The 17,645-nt window shown below is 46.7% G+C and overlaps 1 protein-coding gene across 7 annotated transcripts in view; it reads right to left on the reverse strand.

Annotated features, from left to right (window-relative positions):
- Positions 1-654: 654 nt before the first annotated feature.
- The window catches only part of GNE (glucosamine (UDP-N-acetyl)-2-epimerase/N-acetylmannosamine kinase), an 82,853-nt gene continuing 65,862 nt past the window's right edge, over positions 655-17,645 (reverse strand). For all 7 annotated transcript variants that reach the window (XM_019490759.2, XM_019490758.2, XM_019490761.2 and 4 more), the window contains 6 exons: positions 16,329-16,539; positions 14,878-15,007; positions 11,970-12,191; positions 9,268-9,450; positions 8,524-8,640; positions 655-5,647 (listed from right to left, as the gene is read on the reverse strand). In XM_019490759.2, coding sequence (XP_019346304.1) covers positions 5,412-5,647; positions 8,524-8,640; positions 9,268-9,450; positions 11,970-12,191; positions 14,878-15,007; positions 16,329-16,539 — 1,099 coding nt within the window. In that variant the 3' untranslated portion in view covers positions 655-5,411. The remainder of the gene's footprint in view (positions 5,648-8,523; positions 8,641-9,267; positions 9,451-11,969; positions 12,192-14,877; positions 15,008-16,328; positions 16,540-17,645) is intronic.

Raw genomic sequence — 17,645 nt, forward strand, 5'->3', positions numbered from 1 at the left:
GTTCCTGTGTTGTTCTCCTATGATGGCAGAGGCCTAGTTTTGTGATCCTTTGGGAAGAGGAGCAAGTTCAAAACTTGTTTTCCAGGAAACCTTTCTGGGGCAGAAATAATTCACTGTCCAAAAGCAAGCATAGGTCCCCAACAGCCCCACCCTTGTAGCATTTTTTCAGTCTAGCACTATTAGGTGGACCATTAACTTGTTATGTTCTCTTTGAGGGGAGAGGCACCTGTGGCAGATGCTGCAAACCTGCAGCTGAAGAAGGGATAGAGGTCATTGTAGGCGCAGACAGAAGAGCAACTCCCTGTTGTAAATCATGGTGCTTCAGAGTTTCCTGTGTCTGGACAGAGAACTGGCTGCCTTTACACAACAGCTGGAATAGTGTCCCTTAGACAATCCAATTGCACACATGCTGTAGACATCCTCCAATGACACACACACGGTTGTCTTGTGAGCAAATCATTCTTGAGAGGAATACATTACACCTATTCTATACAACCCCTGCAACAAGTGGACTATGAGCTACTATTTTGTGAATGAACTATTGCACTATTGTTTGACCACTCCTGAACTTGACTTTCATTGCAAGAGCTGAGTTATGATCAGAAATGTTGATGCCTCAGAGCTCAAAGAGATGACATGAGATACCAAACAAAGTATTGCTTCATTTCTTTAATAAGCATTTTCTTAAAAAAGGCTAAATAATACCATCATTTCGAGATTGCAAGATTGTTGAATTGAAATAAAACGTTAAAAAGTTTCTTTAAAACTTCATCTTAAATACAACTGCCATGATTCTGTCTTTATTAAGAAAGCACTGATATACCAGTGTACTGTCCATGCAACATTAACATTTAAAACATGTCCTTCTTACAAACAGAGCATTGAGAATCTAAGGTGTATTATGAAGAGGATAACAGGCCTATAAATCTCTCATTATCTTGCAAATTATTAGCAAGCAACCATTTTCCTAATCCAGTTTGAAACAACACTATGATGTAGAAACAGTGTTAGGGTGTTCTGTACAGCAATCTTGTTTTTGTGCAATTCACAAATTATTCTTATTATAAATTATTCATTGAGAATTGGCTTATTTAAACAAGTGTATGAATGGACAGGAACCATGTCTTCCTATACTTTCTCTGCAGCACCTCACACATTTTAGGCATTATCAAAATCAGTGGTACATAACAAAGCAACTATCTAATTGTGGTGCATATCTAAGAAATAACCTTTCAATTATATTATCTTTAGTAGGTTCATTTTTTCAATTAGCAGCACTAAGAACCAATACATTTTTGATAAAGGACAATTTTAAACAGTTTCAAATAGTCTAAGACAAGCCATTATCCTAGATATTGCACAGAATTTTCAAAAGCAACTCACGCTACTGAAATGACACACCAATGACTTTCATTATGATGCACGCTGAATTATAAAGACATGTTCCAGACCACTTACACAGTATTTGTCACTCACATGCAATGATGCCCTTCTCTTGGTACTATATTTAAGTTTCCCATAATTCAGGCATACCAAAGCAAAAAGCCATTGGAAAGTGCTTAAAGACTATCAGAAGGCTGAAATGTGTTCTTTTGGCAGATCTTTGGTACTACTGAGCAGGACCAGTTGCAATGCAGTGTAACTTGATTTACTAAACTTGGGTTAGTCAGAGTGGAGTACAGTCTGTGGGCTGTACTTCATAAGCAACAAAGGACATTACCAGTTTAATACAGTTGATACCAAACCTATAAATTACAGCTGTTGCTAGGAGAGTAATGCCCATCAGTTACATCTGTTGCAGTCTGTCTTTGAGTTTCATGCAGCAAAAAACAACCTGCTAAACCCACAAGTTGTTTAAAACATCAAGTTCTTTGTTGCAGGAAGGTTTTTGGCCACAAATGTAATGCACAAACAAGTATTCCTATCTACCAGTATCCCACAATTCCCTTTTCTCCCTCTCTCCCCTCCAAGGAGAAACAAGTTGGCTTTCTGATAGCTTTCCCAGCAGCAAGATGTTAGGGCATGCTGCCCCCCTTCTGGACTTCTGGCCAATCATCTGATCAGTGGGACCAGCCAGGAGGTGGCTGTCTCCCAGACCTCTGGGCTGCCCCCTCCCCAATCCTATGGACTCGACAGTGGTGGTGGTAGGGGGGTGTTATAATTCTGCCAGGGCAGCGTGGTCAGCAGCCAGGGACCCTGACAGTGCTGTTAGAGTGCTCTAGCCATGGAAGTCCAGGAACAGCCCTGGTCCTTGCGTGGATGGAGACAGTGCTGCGCTATAGCAGCATTCTGCATCTTAGGCTGCCTGGAAGTCCTTCAGAGCTCCAGGTGGGCAGGCAGCCTGCAAGCAGTGAACACCACCACAGTGAAACTGCCTGCCAGCCAGGATCTTTAAAAGGTTTCCAGGTAGCCCGAGACTGGCTTTGGCTGGATGTTAGACTACCTTGGAGTCAGGAATTTTAAAAGGTCCATAGAGGGTGTGTCTACATGTGCTGATGCATACTGTGCGGTCAATTGCACAACTGTGGGGTTAATTTTGCCATTGCAGGTAGCAAATTAACTGCATACTAGTGACTGAGTAGTAGCCCATATGTAGGTGACCAACCAGGAGCAAATTTGCTCCCACTCAGCCTGGGCAGCAGGGGGTGGGACAACAATCCCTTCCCTTGACAGCTGCCTGCTGCCAGGGTGGGCTTCAAGCGTGGACCCCAAGCCGGAACAATGTCCCTCTGCCCCAACTCTGTGATCAGGGGCAGGGAGCAATCTCCTAGGTCCCGCTCTGATCACTGAGCTGTGGCTGGGAGATACCTGCTGCCAGCACAGGGGGACACTGTCCCAGCCAAGTTCTGAGCTGCAGCCTGCCATGGCAGCAGGCAGCTCCTGGGGCAGAGAGCAATCTCCCAGACCCCACACAGCCCTTATCACATCATGGCTGGACAGATACAAACTTTATAGTACAACAAAAATAACGCCTGTCGAAGTATTCAGTTATATTTCCTTGGTTGCCTTAACTTTAGGAACTGACTCTCAGCATTATTGAAGTATGAAGGCCTAAAGAGCAGCAACTACTATTTTTACTGCTGGCCCTCTGCTCCAGCAGCACTGCCACCTCACCAATGACATGGAAACCCTCTTCCTTGGTGCACAGGTGCCAAGGATGTGGGGGCCTAAGGGCCCTGCCCCCCCTTGGGTAGAGGGTAGGGTGACCACCCATTCCTAACTGGGTGAGGCAGTTCCAGAATGGGAATATCAAGTCCTGGTCCCAGGCTGCATGACTCTGGGACAGCATTTATCTCAGATTTCCAGTATTGTGCAGGGACTTGGGTTTTCTGTTCATGGCACAAAAACACAGGAAATGGTGAGTTTCCCCCTGCAGGCTGGCAGAATTGCAGCCTGCAAGAGGCTGTGGGGAGCAGAATGCAGGGGGTGCTACGTGCATGAGCACACATGCATGAGGCCAGAAATACAGCCCCAGGCAGTGGAGAGCAGCTCCCTTAGCTGCCTACAGGTAAGTCTTTGGTTGGTGGGGGTGCAGACTGAGGGCCCCACAGTGAGGGAGACTGGGGCAGAGGCAGGGGCTGGGCAGTGCATGGGGTCCGAGGAAGGGGTGGGGAGTGGGACAGAGCCATGGGCAGCTCACCTGGGGGGGGGAGAGGGAGTGTCTCTCTGATACTGTGTGCACTCAGCGTGGTCAACTGCACAACTGTGGGGTTAATTTTGCCATTGCAGGTAGCAAATTAACTGCATACTAGTGACTGCGCAGTAGCCCACATGTAGGTGGCCAACCAGGAGCAAATTTGCTCCCACTCAGCCTGGGCAGCAGGGGGTGGGACAACAATCCCTTCCCTTGACAGCTGCCTGCTGCCAGGGTGGGCTTCAAGTGTGGACCCCAAGCCGGAACAATGTCCCTCTGCCCCAACTCTGTGATCAGGGGCAGGGAGCAATCTCCTAGGTCCCGCTCTGATCACTGAGCTGTGGCTATGGGAGGGCACACAGTCCCGAAATTTGTACACAGAGCAGGGGCAGATGCAGGCTGCCTGCTGTGGCCTCAGGGCTCCCTCCCTGCTGTCCTCGAGGCCAGCGCAGCCGTCTCCTGTGTACCAGGCATCATGGCAACATTCCACCATGCCGCCGGCTCCTGTTGGAACGCTTGTTCACACTTTGATTGGCTGTTGGTCAGCCAATCAGAGTGCGAATAAAGTATTACGGACAGATAGACTTAGGCTTTTATAATATTAGAATGTACCTGGTCATAAGTCCAGGAAATCCAGACCTCCCATATTTTATCCCCAAGAGCTGAGCGGTTAGGACACTTACTTGGGAAGCAGTTGACCCAGGTTCTAGGCTCCCATTCACTCAGGGTGGATTTGTATCTATAAAAACCTTCTATTTTCTAGTACAGAACTCTAATCACCACACCATAGGTTAGGCATGATCTAGGCCAGTGGTCACCAACCACTTGACCCTGATTGACTGGTTGATCGTGGAGCCTCTGACAGTCCGTCTCAGTCTGTCAAAGTGTCCACGATCGGGAGCAGCAGGATGCACGTGGCTGGGCTTAGTCCCCCAGGCTGGGCTGGATGAGTGGGGTCAGAGCCTGGGCGGCTTTTCTGGGAGGTGGGGGGCAGGGCAGGGGGCGGTAGATTCTAAGGTGCCAAAAAGTGATCTTCACCATAGAAACTTTGGAGACCACTGATCTAGGCCCATCTCCAGCTTTCCTTTTGAAGCTGAGCCCTGCCCCTTACATTTTTAATAGTCATAGTAGATAAAATGGTTGGAGAAATGCACTGGGGAAGGTCTTACCCCATTAAGAGGAAAGCTGTAGGCACTGCTGCCCTTGCTCCAATCATCCATGACAAGACCGACTTTTTGACCTCCCTGGCCAAGAAACCCTCGTAGGCACACTCCAAGAAGGACCACACTGCAGAAGACTAATTCTTGAATGCTCACAGAGCTGTTTGTGTCCCAACTATACAACCATGGGCTACACCATCATGCCAGAAGCCTGAGGTGGCTTGTATTTTCAAAGCTCATTGAACAAGCTTTAGTTCAAGCACCTCTGTCACCATTTTTAAGCACAGACACTTTAATTAGAGCGGCTCTCAGAACTGCTGCAATTAAAAGCACTGCCCCCTCTTCCCACTTCATCCCCAGAGCACATGTAAAATTGCCCGAGAGCTACAGGGTTGAACAAAAGAACAGAGATACACATTACTTCATATGAATCCACCTAAAATTTAAGAAAAAAATACTAAAAAAATTGACTACAAGAAGTACTAGCTACAAACTAGAACACTAGTCCGTTTAAGTGTGGGAGATAAAGTTTTCATAATCATGAAATATACTGAGCACAGTATGTCATCCCAGAACTCAGAAAGCCGGACACTCCATCTTTACAATTTTTCCAGTACTTAGTATGTTCTCCGTGTTGTGTAATCTAGTACCAAGCTAGCAGCTCCCAGCAGAGCAGGATCTGCCAGATTTGAGACAACAACATCCACAGCCTGAGCAGAGGGCAAAGCCTGGTGACATATCACATCTTTGACGGTACTGATGTAATGGCTGGCTAGCACTCCTGAAAGGATCACAAGGGATGGGTTCATGGTGTGCAGGATATTCACAACTCCCAGGCCTAGGGCTGTTCCAGCTGAGAAAACAACACAGGGAAAGAAATTACAGCAACATAGAATCATAGAAAATTAGGACTGGAAAGGACCTAAGGATGTCATCTAGTCCAACTACCTGCTCAAAGCAGAACCACCCCAATTATATCATCCCAGCCAAAGCTCAGTTCATCCGGGTTTTAAAAGCCTCTAAGGATCAAGATTCCAAAACCTCTCTGGCTAACCTGTTCCAGTGCTTTACCACCCTCCTAGTGAGGAAGTTTTTCCTAATATGTAACCTAAGCTTCCCTTGCTGCAACTTGAGACCATTGCTCCTTGTTCTGTCATCTGCTACCACTGACAGCAGTCCAGCTCCATCCTCTTTGGAACCCCCCTTCAGGTAGTTGAAGGCTGCTATTAAATCCTCCATCTGTCTTCTCTTTTCCAGACTAAATAAACCCAGTTCCCTCATCCTCTCCTCAGAAGTCACTTACCCCAGCCCCTAGCCATTTTTGTTGCCCTCTAGCTGGATTCTCTCCAATTTATCCACCTCCTTTCGGGGGGGGGGGGGGGGGCGCAAAACTGGACACAGAACTCCAGATGTGGTCTCACCAGTGCTGAATAGAGGTGAATAATCATTTGGCTTGCTCTACTGGCAACTTCTACTAATGCAGCCCAGTATGCTGTTAGCCTTCTTGGCAACAAGGGCACACTGCTGGCTCATATTCAACTTAACTGTCCACTGTAACCCCCAGGTCCTTTTCTGGAGAGCTGCTGCTTAGCCATACACAATGTCATGCAACAACCCGATTCCAAGTGGTTGAACTGATGTCTCTAAACTCTTAATAACATGGTTGCAAAAACTACATTCCATACAGCAGACATTCATGATTTGCTGGTCAGGGCTGTAGAACCACCTTGGAACGTATTCCTTTCCTCAAGGGAAAGTGGCTACATATAACAGTGAGATTACACATTACTATTAGACCATGTTGGCAGCACTTAAAACATGAATGATTGCACATTAAGGCTTGTTAACAAGTGTATAGTGCCGTCTAGACATCTTAAAGTTATGCCACTGGGGGAAAGGATTATGTCTGAGCTGTGTTACCCACTCAAGTTAAGTTAACTTCTGACTGTTCAACTGAGCTAAAACCACCACTCTGCAGTCCTCCGGTATCCCAGGAAGCACTGCTCCCAGGTGGACTAGCTATTATCCAGGACTCTTTAGCTTTGAATTGACCGCTCGGACAGCTGGGCAGCAGGTAAGTGGGGAGGGAAAGGAAAGAGGTGAAGGTGACGGGAGTGGGTGGGTGGGGAGTTGCTGATGTCTCTAGCCCCTAAATAACATGCCCCCCATCACTCCCCTGCCACTTGGATTGTGGCCCTGCTGCCCCAATCACCCCCGCTGATCACTCCTGGATCACTGTCCTTTTGCTTCGATCAGCCTGAGAGCAGATGATCCCCTCTCTGGTACCCTGCTCTCTGCCTGCCCCTGGGCTCCCAGAAGCCCACACCACCCCCCATACCCAGATCCAGCCCCAGCCAGGTCCCACAGCTGCCTAGCATATCCCTGCTTTACCCCTGCTCTCTCCCCCTGGGGCCTGGCAAGGGCTGGATCTGGGTGCACAAGGGTGGTGCAGGCTGCAAGACATCTGGGAGGGGAATCCCTGCCCTCCCCCCTCCCCCTTACTGCTTCCACCATTCTTGGACTGACTGGGTGGCACAGCAGGCATCTGGGGATTGAAGAGGGTGAGTGAGGAGGCCAATAGGGAGCCAGCGTGGGTGACTGGGGCAATCCAGGAGTGGAAGGGCTAATTGGGGAGCAATCTGGGAGTAATGGTGGGGGGAGGAGGGGACAAACCATGGCTGCAGGGGGGGCCCTTCCCCCCCCTGCCCCTAGTCCCCTAATGTGTGGGGCAAGGGGTGGGTGTGTGGGACATGGGGGACCCCAAGCAGCCCCTTGCAGGCTGGAACTCTGACAGCCTGCAAGGGAAAAACCATGGTTTCTCACATTTTTCTTCTTTAAAGGAGAATCTATTTTTAAAGTTTGTTCATGACCCTTTTATATATTCTTGCGACCCACAGGTCAGAAAACACTGCTCCAGTGGCAGATCTGAGATATGTATGTTTGGGACGGTATTAACTTTTAATATACAACTGCTCACAGCACGTGCCAACAGCATGTGATAACTGTAATGTGTAATTTTATCCTAATAGTGAAAGTACTAAGGAGGTGACTTATGTTAACCATTATTTTTTCTTCTAAGCATAAAAGAAAAAAATCAATTTTATAGCAGAATGCAGTTACATTATTAGTTATAAAAAAAAAAAAAATCAACAAGTAATCTCATTCTTACTAGCAGGGAAAAAAGAAAGTTACTATTCTACCTCCCTTCCTAATATCAGCCATGTAAAAGGAAGCTGATTACACTTAGTACTAATTTATAACTCCCAGAAAAATTCTCCCTTGTAATATCATGTATAAAGTGGATAATTATTCCAGAGAGACTGGTTAATTTTGGTGACCTAGCATGTGTCCACTTAAGTTCCCATCATTTTCCACACCAGTACTAAACTGTTGAAATGCCTTTTTTCCTCATGAAGCCAGAACTATTCTGATCACCATGAGAAGTTTTAATTTTCTAGTCCCCTGGAGAAGGGAATCCCAAAAGACATATTGAATGGTCCAATGACAATGCAATTCAATTCATAATGTTTCACAACTCTTCCAACATTCATCTTTACCATACGGGTGTGTATGTGTCCATATGCATGTGTGTATTTTACCAACAAGCAGATAAGACTAGATCCTCAACATATATTAAATAAGTCAAACCCTATTTAAGTCAAATATCACTTCTATATCCCCCAAAACCTCTCTCTCAAATGGTTTCTCACTCCAAGTCTACGTTCTTACCTGTTCTGAGGATATTGTCAGCCTTTGCATTCCCAAGTTTAGCTGCCTGAATGAGATGTACAGCACTAACAACCTCCTCTTTCTTCACAGACATGCCTTCCACTAAGAGCAGATCCTCTGTTTGGGGTGGTAGACAAATAGGAAGCATTAATAACTATGCTGAAATAATGATGTGATGGGGGAGGGTATATATGTAGATAAGCAGCTCACTTTTAAGCTACTTAGGAAAACAGCAATCACTTCATATTGTTCAGTGGCTAGCAATAGAGCTAGTGTTTGCAAGAGTAGAAATGATATACCCCCAAGAAAGACCAACATCTAAGATGCTTAAAAAACATTTTTCCTGAGATATATCATTATCCAAAGTTCACAAGTAACTAGGACTTTTAAAATTTCACAGCAAATTATTTCATAGTATGCACCTGTCTGGGGAGAAAAATAAAGCAATCCCGAAGCTAGGGAAAGTCATGCAGTTTCAAACAAATAAAAAATGTCTGAGGAGACTTCAGGGATAGCAGTTAGGCCAATACTGAGTACTTTTGAAAATCCCACCTCAGTCCTTTTTTATGTTTGAATTGTCATGCTTATGTTAAATCTAGGACCCAATTTTATCATGGTGAAAGCTGGAGGCTTATCAAAAGAAAGGCATGCCCAACAATCAGACTGAAAGCTCCTTCCCTGTGCTAATATTAATCTTTTGACTTATTCATTTATATTAAATAAAAAGGTAAAAAAAATACATGCCATCGTGCAGTTTCTTAGCTTCTCTCTGCAAGGCTATTCCAGAGGCATATGCTTCTATACACCCATGACCCCCACATAGGCACTCCGGTCCATCTAAAGATACCACAATATGTCCAAGTTCTGCAGCACAGAAGGAACTTCCATGGATCAATTCATGTTGATGAATGATTCCACCTCCGATTCCTAGAAACATAAAGTTATGGACAGCAAAAAAGGACGGACACAGCACAAAACCTGATCAGGACAGTTATATGTGCTTACCATAACAGGAAAGGAATTATTTGTGCCTGTATTACTGCTAGTCAACTGCTATATTGAAGCCTCATGAAGAATTTGTTATGGCAACTCTTCCCTATTTCAGAGCTCTCCAACAGTGCATGCAGCCTGTGAGAAACCAGCACGTAGCATGCAGGTGCATGCTCCCTGGGAGTGTTTAACATGTAGCCCTGCAGATGCCTCTTCCATTGCCACATGCGGGGGAAGGGCCATGTGCTATTGGCACAGCCTGCACAGTGGGGAGGGATCATGTGGGGGGCATCTGCAGACTGGTCTGTGCCATGTGTGGTCCCTGGCCAAACCAAAGTTGGATAGCCCTTTTCTATTTAGTGAGTTTGGGACAAATTTCATAGACATTAGGGCTGGAAGGGACCTCGGAAGATCATCGAGTCTAGCCCCCTGCCTGAGGGGCAGGAAGTCAGCTGGGGTCATAGGATCCCAGCAAGATAAGCATCCAAATTTCTCTTGAAGGTGTTCAATGTAGGTGCTTGAACCATCTCCGGTGGCAGGCTATTCCAGACCTTGGGGGCTCGAACAGTGGAGAAATTCTTCCTTATGTCCAGCCTGAAACGGTCTTGCAGGAGTTTATAATCATTCGACCTTGTCATCCCTTGGGGCGCTCTGGTGAACAATAGTTCCCCCACATCTTGGTGAACATCCCTGATAAACTTATAGGTGGCCATCAGATCACCCCCGAGCCTGCACTTTTCCAGGCTAAAGAGTCCCATAGCTCTCAGCCTGTCGTTGTAAGATCTGTTTTCTTGACCTCTGATCATGTGCGTGGCTCTCCTCAGGACTCTCTCAAGCTTCTCCACATCCTTTTTGAATTGTAGAGACCAAAACTGGATGCAGTACTCCAGCTGCGGCCTCACCAAGGCTGAGTACAAGGGGAGAATGACGTCCTGGGATTTGCTTGAGAAGCATCTATGGATGCAAGCCAGTGTTTTGCTCACTTTACTAGCCACAGCATCACACTGAAGGCTCATATTCATCTTGTGGTCAACCATGACCCCCAAGTCCCTTTCATATGTAGTGCTAGCCAGTGTAGTACTGCCGAGCCTATAAGGATGCTGCAGGTTTTTCCTTCCAAGGTGGAGAACCTTGCATTTTTTGGTGTTAAACACCATCAGGTTCTCATCCGCCAATTTCCTGAGCCTGCCAAAGTCAACCTGGATCGCCCTACTCTCCTCAGGTGTGGATGCTTTACCCCAGAGTTTGGTATCATCGGTGAACTTGGCCAGTCTGCTTCTGACTCCAGTGTCCACATCATTAATGAAGATGTTGAACAATATAGTTCTAAGGACAGAGCCTTGGGGGACCCCACTGGCTACAGGGCACCATGACCATTGACTTCCGTCAACCACCACCCTCTGGGTCCGACCATGAGAAAAAAAGAATAGTTCTTCCCTCTCGTGCGCAGCAAAACAAAACTGCATAGTTGTTATATATCACAGGTCACTTCTCTTGGGTATATCTTTTTCAGCTATTTTTAAAGGTGAAGATGGTTCCTGAGGGCACTACTACAATTTAAAATAACCCACCACCCGTGCGCCAGGAAACTGATGTACTCACAGCACACTAACCTTTAATAAATCCCCCATCACTCTCCCATTTACAAACATCTAGGGAAGATGTGTTTTGAGGCATGCCTTGAAGAGTTGAGGACTACTGTGGATTATGGGGAAAATTAATTTCAAAACCAGAAAGCCATCCCACAGACCATTTGGCCAACAAACCCTTCCCACTTATTCCGCAGGACCATAGATGGATCATCTCTGCTGATCTCAGCTGTGTCTATAACAGTCTGTTATTCTGGAGGTTCTGTATCACCCTGTTTGGGTCCAGTCTCCACTTCCAGTTTCCTTGTGACTCCGTATATTAGCATTACTTAGGACAGCAAACCAGGAACCCCAACCAGTCTCCAAATTAAGTGGCCTTTGGTGTAGCTGTGAGTGGTCAACAGCTTTATAATGAAAACAGCATGTCACATCCACTGCCAAAGCACCACCCAGAAATGTAATGCAGTGTGCAATAAGGACAATTTGTCATGCTGAGCTGCTCATTTACACCTGGTGTTCAAGTCTCCATATCTAACCTGCATTTTCTACTGCTGGAAGGAAATTCAGTAAATAAACTGAAATCAGAGGATGGATCTGCTGGTGCAACCAAGAGCCTGCCTACATGGCACAGGTTTTACCCAAATCACCATTCCAAGAACCCCCTCCAGCAGAGGCACAGTGTAGACCAGTAAAAGACTCTTTTTTTGTCCATGTAGCTGGCAGAAGGAATTATTTTTGCTGGTAAAACCCACCAGGGTTCTACTGACATAGTTACAGTGGTTATATAAGGAAGAACATCCCAACATATGAGAACACTGGATGAATTCAGTTTTACTTTAGGTTCTTATTCTGTGAGAGCATGCTTACCTGTGCCAGTGACAAGTGTTACAAAGTTTTCCACACCTTTTCCATGCCCAAATTTCCTCTCTGCCAGAGCAGCACAGTTGCCATCATTGTCCACCCAAACTGGCAGGTGCAGAGAATCAGATATCGGGGTCCTGAGATCCACCGAACTCCACTCCTGAATGAGTTTTGTGGAATGTAGCACAATACCTTCTCGGGGATTTACCCGTCCACCTGTAGAAATTCCTGAGCCCCCAAACATGCAGGAGACACAAAAGCGAGACTAAACTTATGCACTTCTTGAACTACCATGTTTTCCTTTTGGGAAAAAGATATCTTTACTTTTATCTCTAAATATTCTGGTTACAAACATTTCCAAATGTCACCTGCAATACACTATTTATGTCATGAAAAGGGAACTAACAGAGTTTTATTGCTCTTATTAAAATATATATACAGTGTTGCAACTAACTAGGCTGGGAAGGGTGACATCAGAGAACTGAAAATTCAGCTGTTTACTTTAGATGATCTGGGGTCAGACATTTAATCCCCTTTCATGTTTCAGATAGAAAAACATGAATAACCTGTATAGCCTAAATAGTTGTTTTAAACCAGCTAGACTAGAATTTTTTGCCACTTTTTTTAAAGGTGAGAATGACTGAAAAAATTAGTGGGGCTTGGATAATAAGTTCAATTTAGAAAACTACTCTGGTACCTTGCCTTTAAAACTGACAGTCAGTGGCAAGCAGTCTGCCTAATATAAAGTTTGGCTAAAAATGACTGCAATCTGGTGAAAATTCCTGAAGTAAATGGGTGCTGGGAGTGCAAAGTATCTCAGAGTCAGGTCACTTTGTTGTTATGGTACCTAGCTTCAGGCATACAAATTTGGGCATTTTAGCCAGCACTTATTTACAGAGAGCACAAGATAATGCGATGTGAGATGTATTATCACCTGTGAAAATCAGCCCAACAGCTTTCAAACAAGTTGTAAAAAAACGTGATGAGTCAATTAAATTCAGCATCAAGATTATGATCCGAGGCCCAGATTAGCAGTCCCAAATAACAGTGCAAACATGGTCAGAAGAACAGAGCTAGGATTATTTAGTCAGGAGGAGAGAAGACTGAAGGGAGATTTGAAAAGTATTCAAATACCTGGAGGGTAGTAATAAAAAGGATGGTGATAGACTATTCTTTGGGGCTGCAAGGGACAGGATAAGGAGCAGTGGCCTTATATTGCAGCAAGGAATACTAGAATTTTTGCGCTACGAAGATGGTTTAAAAATTGGGACAGGCTACCCAGAGAGGCTGTGAAATCTCCATCCTTGGATTTTCCCAAGAGATGTTAGGCATAGTTGAGTGGATGATTGGATTAGATGACATCCTGAGGTCCCTTTCAACCCTCCTTTCCTATGATTCTGTGTGGGTTCAACAAGAATCTCCTGGTCTGGGCACCACTCCTCCTCCTGCTCTCCTGCTGCTACCACTCAGATCTCTGGGATCCCTTTCCCTTTTCTAGCTTCTGCTTCCTGGGGGCAGGCTGGGGCACCCTATGGGGGCAGGGTGCCTGTGCAGGCAGGGGGAGCCCTGCTGCCCAGCAGAACATGACGGGGGGCCTGCACTGTCTGCTGTATGGCCTGTGGCTGTGTGCAGCCCCTAGCCACTCAGAAGTTGGACAGGCCTGCTCTAGAGGAACCCATGTTGGCACTTCCTGATCACCTTGTCTTCCACCAACAAGGTGTTGTTTTCCTGCCTAAAGCAGATTCCTTGATGACATTACATGATCTTCCCAAGTATCAAGATCATAACAAATAATCTGTAATTCCTCAGAGCCTTCTTCCTTTTCTTAAAGATGGGCACTATGGGTGCTTGTATACACCACCACAGGGGTTAAATTCAGTTTAGTTTTCCCTCAGTTGAAACAGCGGGTTTTTAAAAACCCATCGTTTCCACCGTTTCAATTAAGGGAGAATTAAACCGAACTAAACCTCCATGGCATGTACACAAAGGTGGGGGTCTGATCCTTACCTGCCTCTCCAGTGGCTGGGGCAGGGTGGGGGTGGTAAAATGCTGCCAGCGGGCCAAGTGGTCCCTGAGTTGCGCGGAGGCCTGGTGTTTCCCTCTGCACGAGCAGCAGCGCCCCCAGGCAGCACCCACCAACTGGCACGTGGCCCAGGCGGTTCCAGGGGGTGCCACAGCCGCAGAGGGAAGCACTGGGCCCCCACACTGCTCAGGAAAGCAGGCAGGCTCCAGGGAGGGGGAAAAAAAAAAAAAAGATCAGGCTCCTCATTGCTTTTTATTTTTTCTTCAGTGGAGTCTGCCCACATGGGATGTTACTGGGTTGCACAGCTCCTGAGCTGTGCCAGGCCTGGTGCTTTCTTCTGTGGCTGCCAGTCTCCCAGGCCAGGTACCAGTGGGCGGCTATGATCAAGAAAATGATTGATGCAAATTAAGCTCTGAATCTTTTCAAACATTATTATAATCATTATTATAATAATCTAATTATGGCAGGGGCCCTGGCTGTTTGGACGCCTGAGCAATCAATTCTCTGTTCCTCTTAAAGAACTGTACGTTCTTTCTTTCTAACGTCACACCTTTTGGCACAGAAAACAGTTTCTTTTTATGAAAGGACCAGGACTGGAAATAAAATGATGTTGTAGGTCAGAACTGAGACACTCTGGCATAACTTTGTGGGTAGTTTTCACAGATCATACTTACAGACAGATCTGACTCCAGCCAATGTTTACATAATTTGTAATTTTATAAAAGTCCACTGTTTCACTTAGTAACTGAAGGAATAAAATGATCAGTAAAATCCAAAAGCTGTAAAAATGCACAGGATTAATTCTGAAAAACATTTAAAATTAATTCATTTGCAATGATTTAATTTAGTTTTGAAATTCTCAGAAGAAAAATTCAATATTCATTAACTTACCCACTCCCAGAATTCTGCAGTTCAGATTTACAGCTTCTGATGCAGCCTCCACACACATCTTGACGATCAGTTCTATTCTGTCTTCAAAAGTTTTAGGGTTGAGCTGGGTAATTTTCTTAACTATTTCACCCTAAAAAGAAAACCTTTTAGTCCTGTTCTGTTACATTAATGCACAGCATAACAAATCATTTATTTTGGTGTTTCAGTTACAGCACCACTAACTTTAAAAACAGGTCTGTATTTCTAGGGTGCCAGGAAGTATGATGTAGGGTGACCACCTGTCCCTAATTGGGTGGGATAATACTGGAATGGGAACGTCAAATTTTGGTCCCAGGCTGCATGACTCCCGGACAGTATTTCTTCTGGGGTTAACAGCCTTGTGCAGGGATAAGGAAAGAGCGGGTTTCCCCTTGCTAGCTGGCAGCGTTCCAGCCTGCAAGGGGCTGCTAGAAGCAGTATGCAGGGAGCAACACATGCATGTGGGTGCTAACATGCATGCACATAGCTGGGAATACAGCCAGGCAGCATGGAGAGCAGCTTCCTGCAGGTAAGTCTATGGAGGGCAGTGGACATGGGAGATGGGAAGAGGAGAGATCGAGGTCCCCATTGTGAGGGAGAGAGTGGGCAGGAGCTGGGGGTGCTGCCCAGCCAAGGGGCCAGGGTGTGGAGTGGGACAGAGCCATGGGTGGCTTGTCCAGGGGGTAGCAGGGGGTCTGGCTCCCCACTGCTACATACACCCCTGGGAAGAACATGGGGGACACATGCCCCCCCAAATTGGTGTGTGGGGCAAGAGCTATGCACCCCTACCTGTCCAGCAGCAGTGGGGGTGGTGGTGGCATGGAGTTGTGCCCCCTGCTGCTGCTGGGTGGGCAGGGGCAAGCAGTTAGCACAGGGCTCCTGGGGGAAGGGCAGCACGGCGTGGAGCCCCAGCCTATATCCACCCCCAAATCGCTTGGTTCTGCTCTGGTCATGCTGCCAGTGGAGGCGTGAAATGGGGAGGCGGGCATTTGTCCCGCCTTTACATTTTAAAAGGGTGGTCAGCCTTGTGTGAGGAGATAAGTGAAGTGTCACAAGATAAGTTACAAAGGGGTGCCTTGAGTCCATAAAGGTTAAGAACCACAGCCTTCATTTCTCTGAGAATTCCAGCATGGCCACTGTGATGATGGCTGTTTTTGTTCTAGTATCTGTTCTCTGGAAGAAGGATCACAGAGACTGTCCACTGGACCAAACCCCACAAAATACTAAACACATTTGGATAACTGACACAGAAGTTTTTCACTGGTTACAGAGGTGACAAAATTCATATCCCAGTAGCAGAAGGAGTTCTTTTTTGGTCCATCCAAGATCTACCTCACTTGGAGTGGCTGTTCCTTGCAGTGTTGTACTGCCCTCCTCTACCCCCCATGCAGCTATGAGCACAACTCAGCCTACAAACCTAGTAAGGTGATTACCTTCATACTGACTATTGCTACTCGGAGATTTGTTCCACCTAGATCCACTGCCAAAGCACTCTGGGTTTCCATGATATGGTCAATATCTTGTGAGATGCTCTCCTTTACAGGAGGGAAGCAGAACTTCTTTTGCAGTGGTTCTTTAAGATCAATAGATTTGAGAAACTTCAGAATCCTTGGAACAGCATTACCATCCCCATATATTTTTGAACTGCAAGATCAAAAGCCATCAACATAAGTAAAACTATAAACTGCTTATAAAACAGAAGCCACAAGTTAAATCACGTGATCAGGCAAAATACAGCCTACAGGCTGGATTCCACCCCTCAGGCACTTCCATCCAGCCCATGGGGTCCTCTGCAATCCCTGGCCCTTGGCTGCCCCTCTGCAATCTGGTGCATCCTTGCAGGAGGTGTAGCTCTGGTTGCTAAGCAACGCCCCCCCCGCCCCGCCCCAGCCCTGAGCCAAGGGGAGCCGGAGACAAGAAACCTCTGCCTGGCAGAGGCTTTTGCTGGCAACCCCATGGCTATTCCCAGCCTCCCTGCAAGAGTGGAAATTCAGGCAATGGCCCCATTGTGCTGGGACCAGAGACTCCCGTTGGGGGAAAGGGGTGAGAGTGCAGGAGCTGCATGCTATGTAGCCAGGTGGAGTTGGCCCCACATCTTGCCACTAAGTGTGGCCGGGGACTTGGGTGGGAGCACTAGGCGGCTGGTTGAGGCTGGCCCCATACACTATCACCTCTTGTGGTCAGGGACTTGGGCGGTAGCTGCATGTTATGGGGCTGGGTGGGGCTAGTCCTGCACCCTGTCATTATGTGCAGCTGGGGACTGGGGTGGGAGTGCAGGAGCTGAGTATTATGAGGCCAGGTGAGGCTGGCCTCACACCCTGCCACCACCTATGGCTAGGGACTGGGAGTATGGAGAGCTGTATGTATGCTATGGGGTCGGGCAGTGCTGGCCCTGCTTGCTGCCACCACATGCAGCTCCAGGGACTCCAAGAACCCCCTCACAGCGCGCGCGCACACACACACACACACACACACACACCCCCCCACCCCTCCATCATAACCCCTTGCACACCTACACTCTTCCACAGCCCCCACCCAACCACATACCCCACATCCACACCCACCCCCCACCTCACTCATCATAGCCAAACCCCATACACACACCTGCTCCCCAACCACACACCCTCATACATGCCCTTACCGCCCCCCACACAATACACAAGAGTAGGTCTGTATTTTGAGCTGTTTTGCAATTGCCTCTAGATACACTATGCAAATACACATAAATCAGGATAAAAATATTCTTAAAA

Source organism: Alligator mississippiensis, chromosome 3, assembly GCF_030867095.1.
Source record: "Alligator mississippiensis isolate rAllMis1 chromosome 3, rAllMis1, whole genome shotgun sequence".
Lineage (NCBI taxonomy): Eukaryota > Metazoa > Chordata > Crocodylia > Alligatoridae > Alligator > Alligator mississippiensis.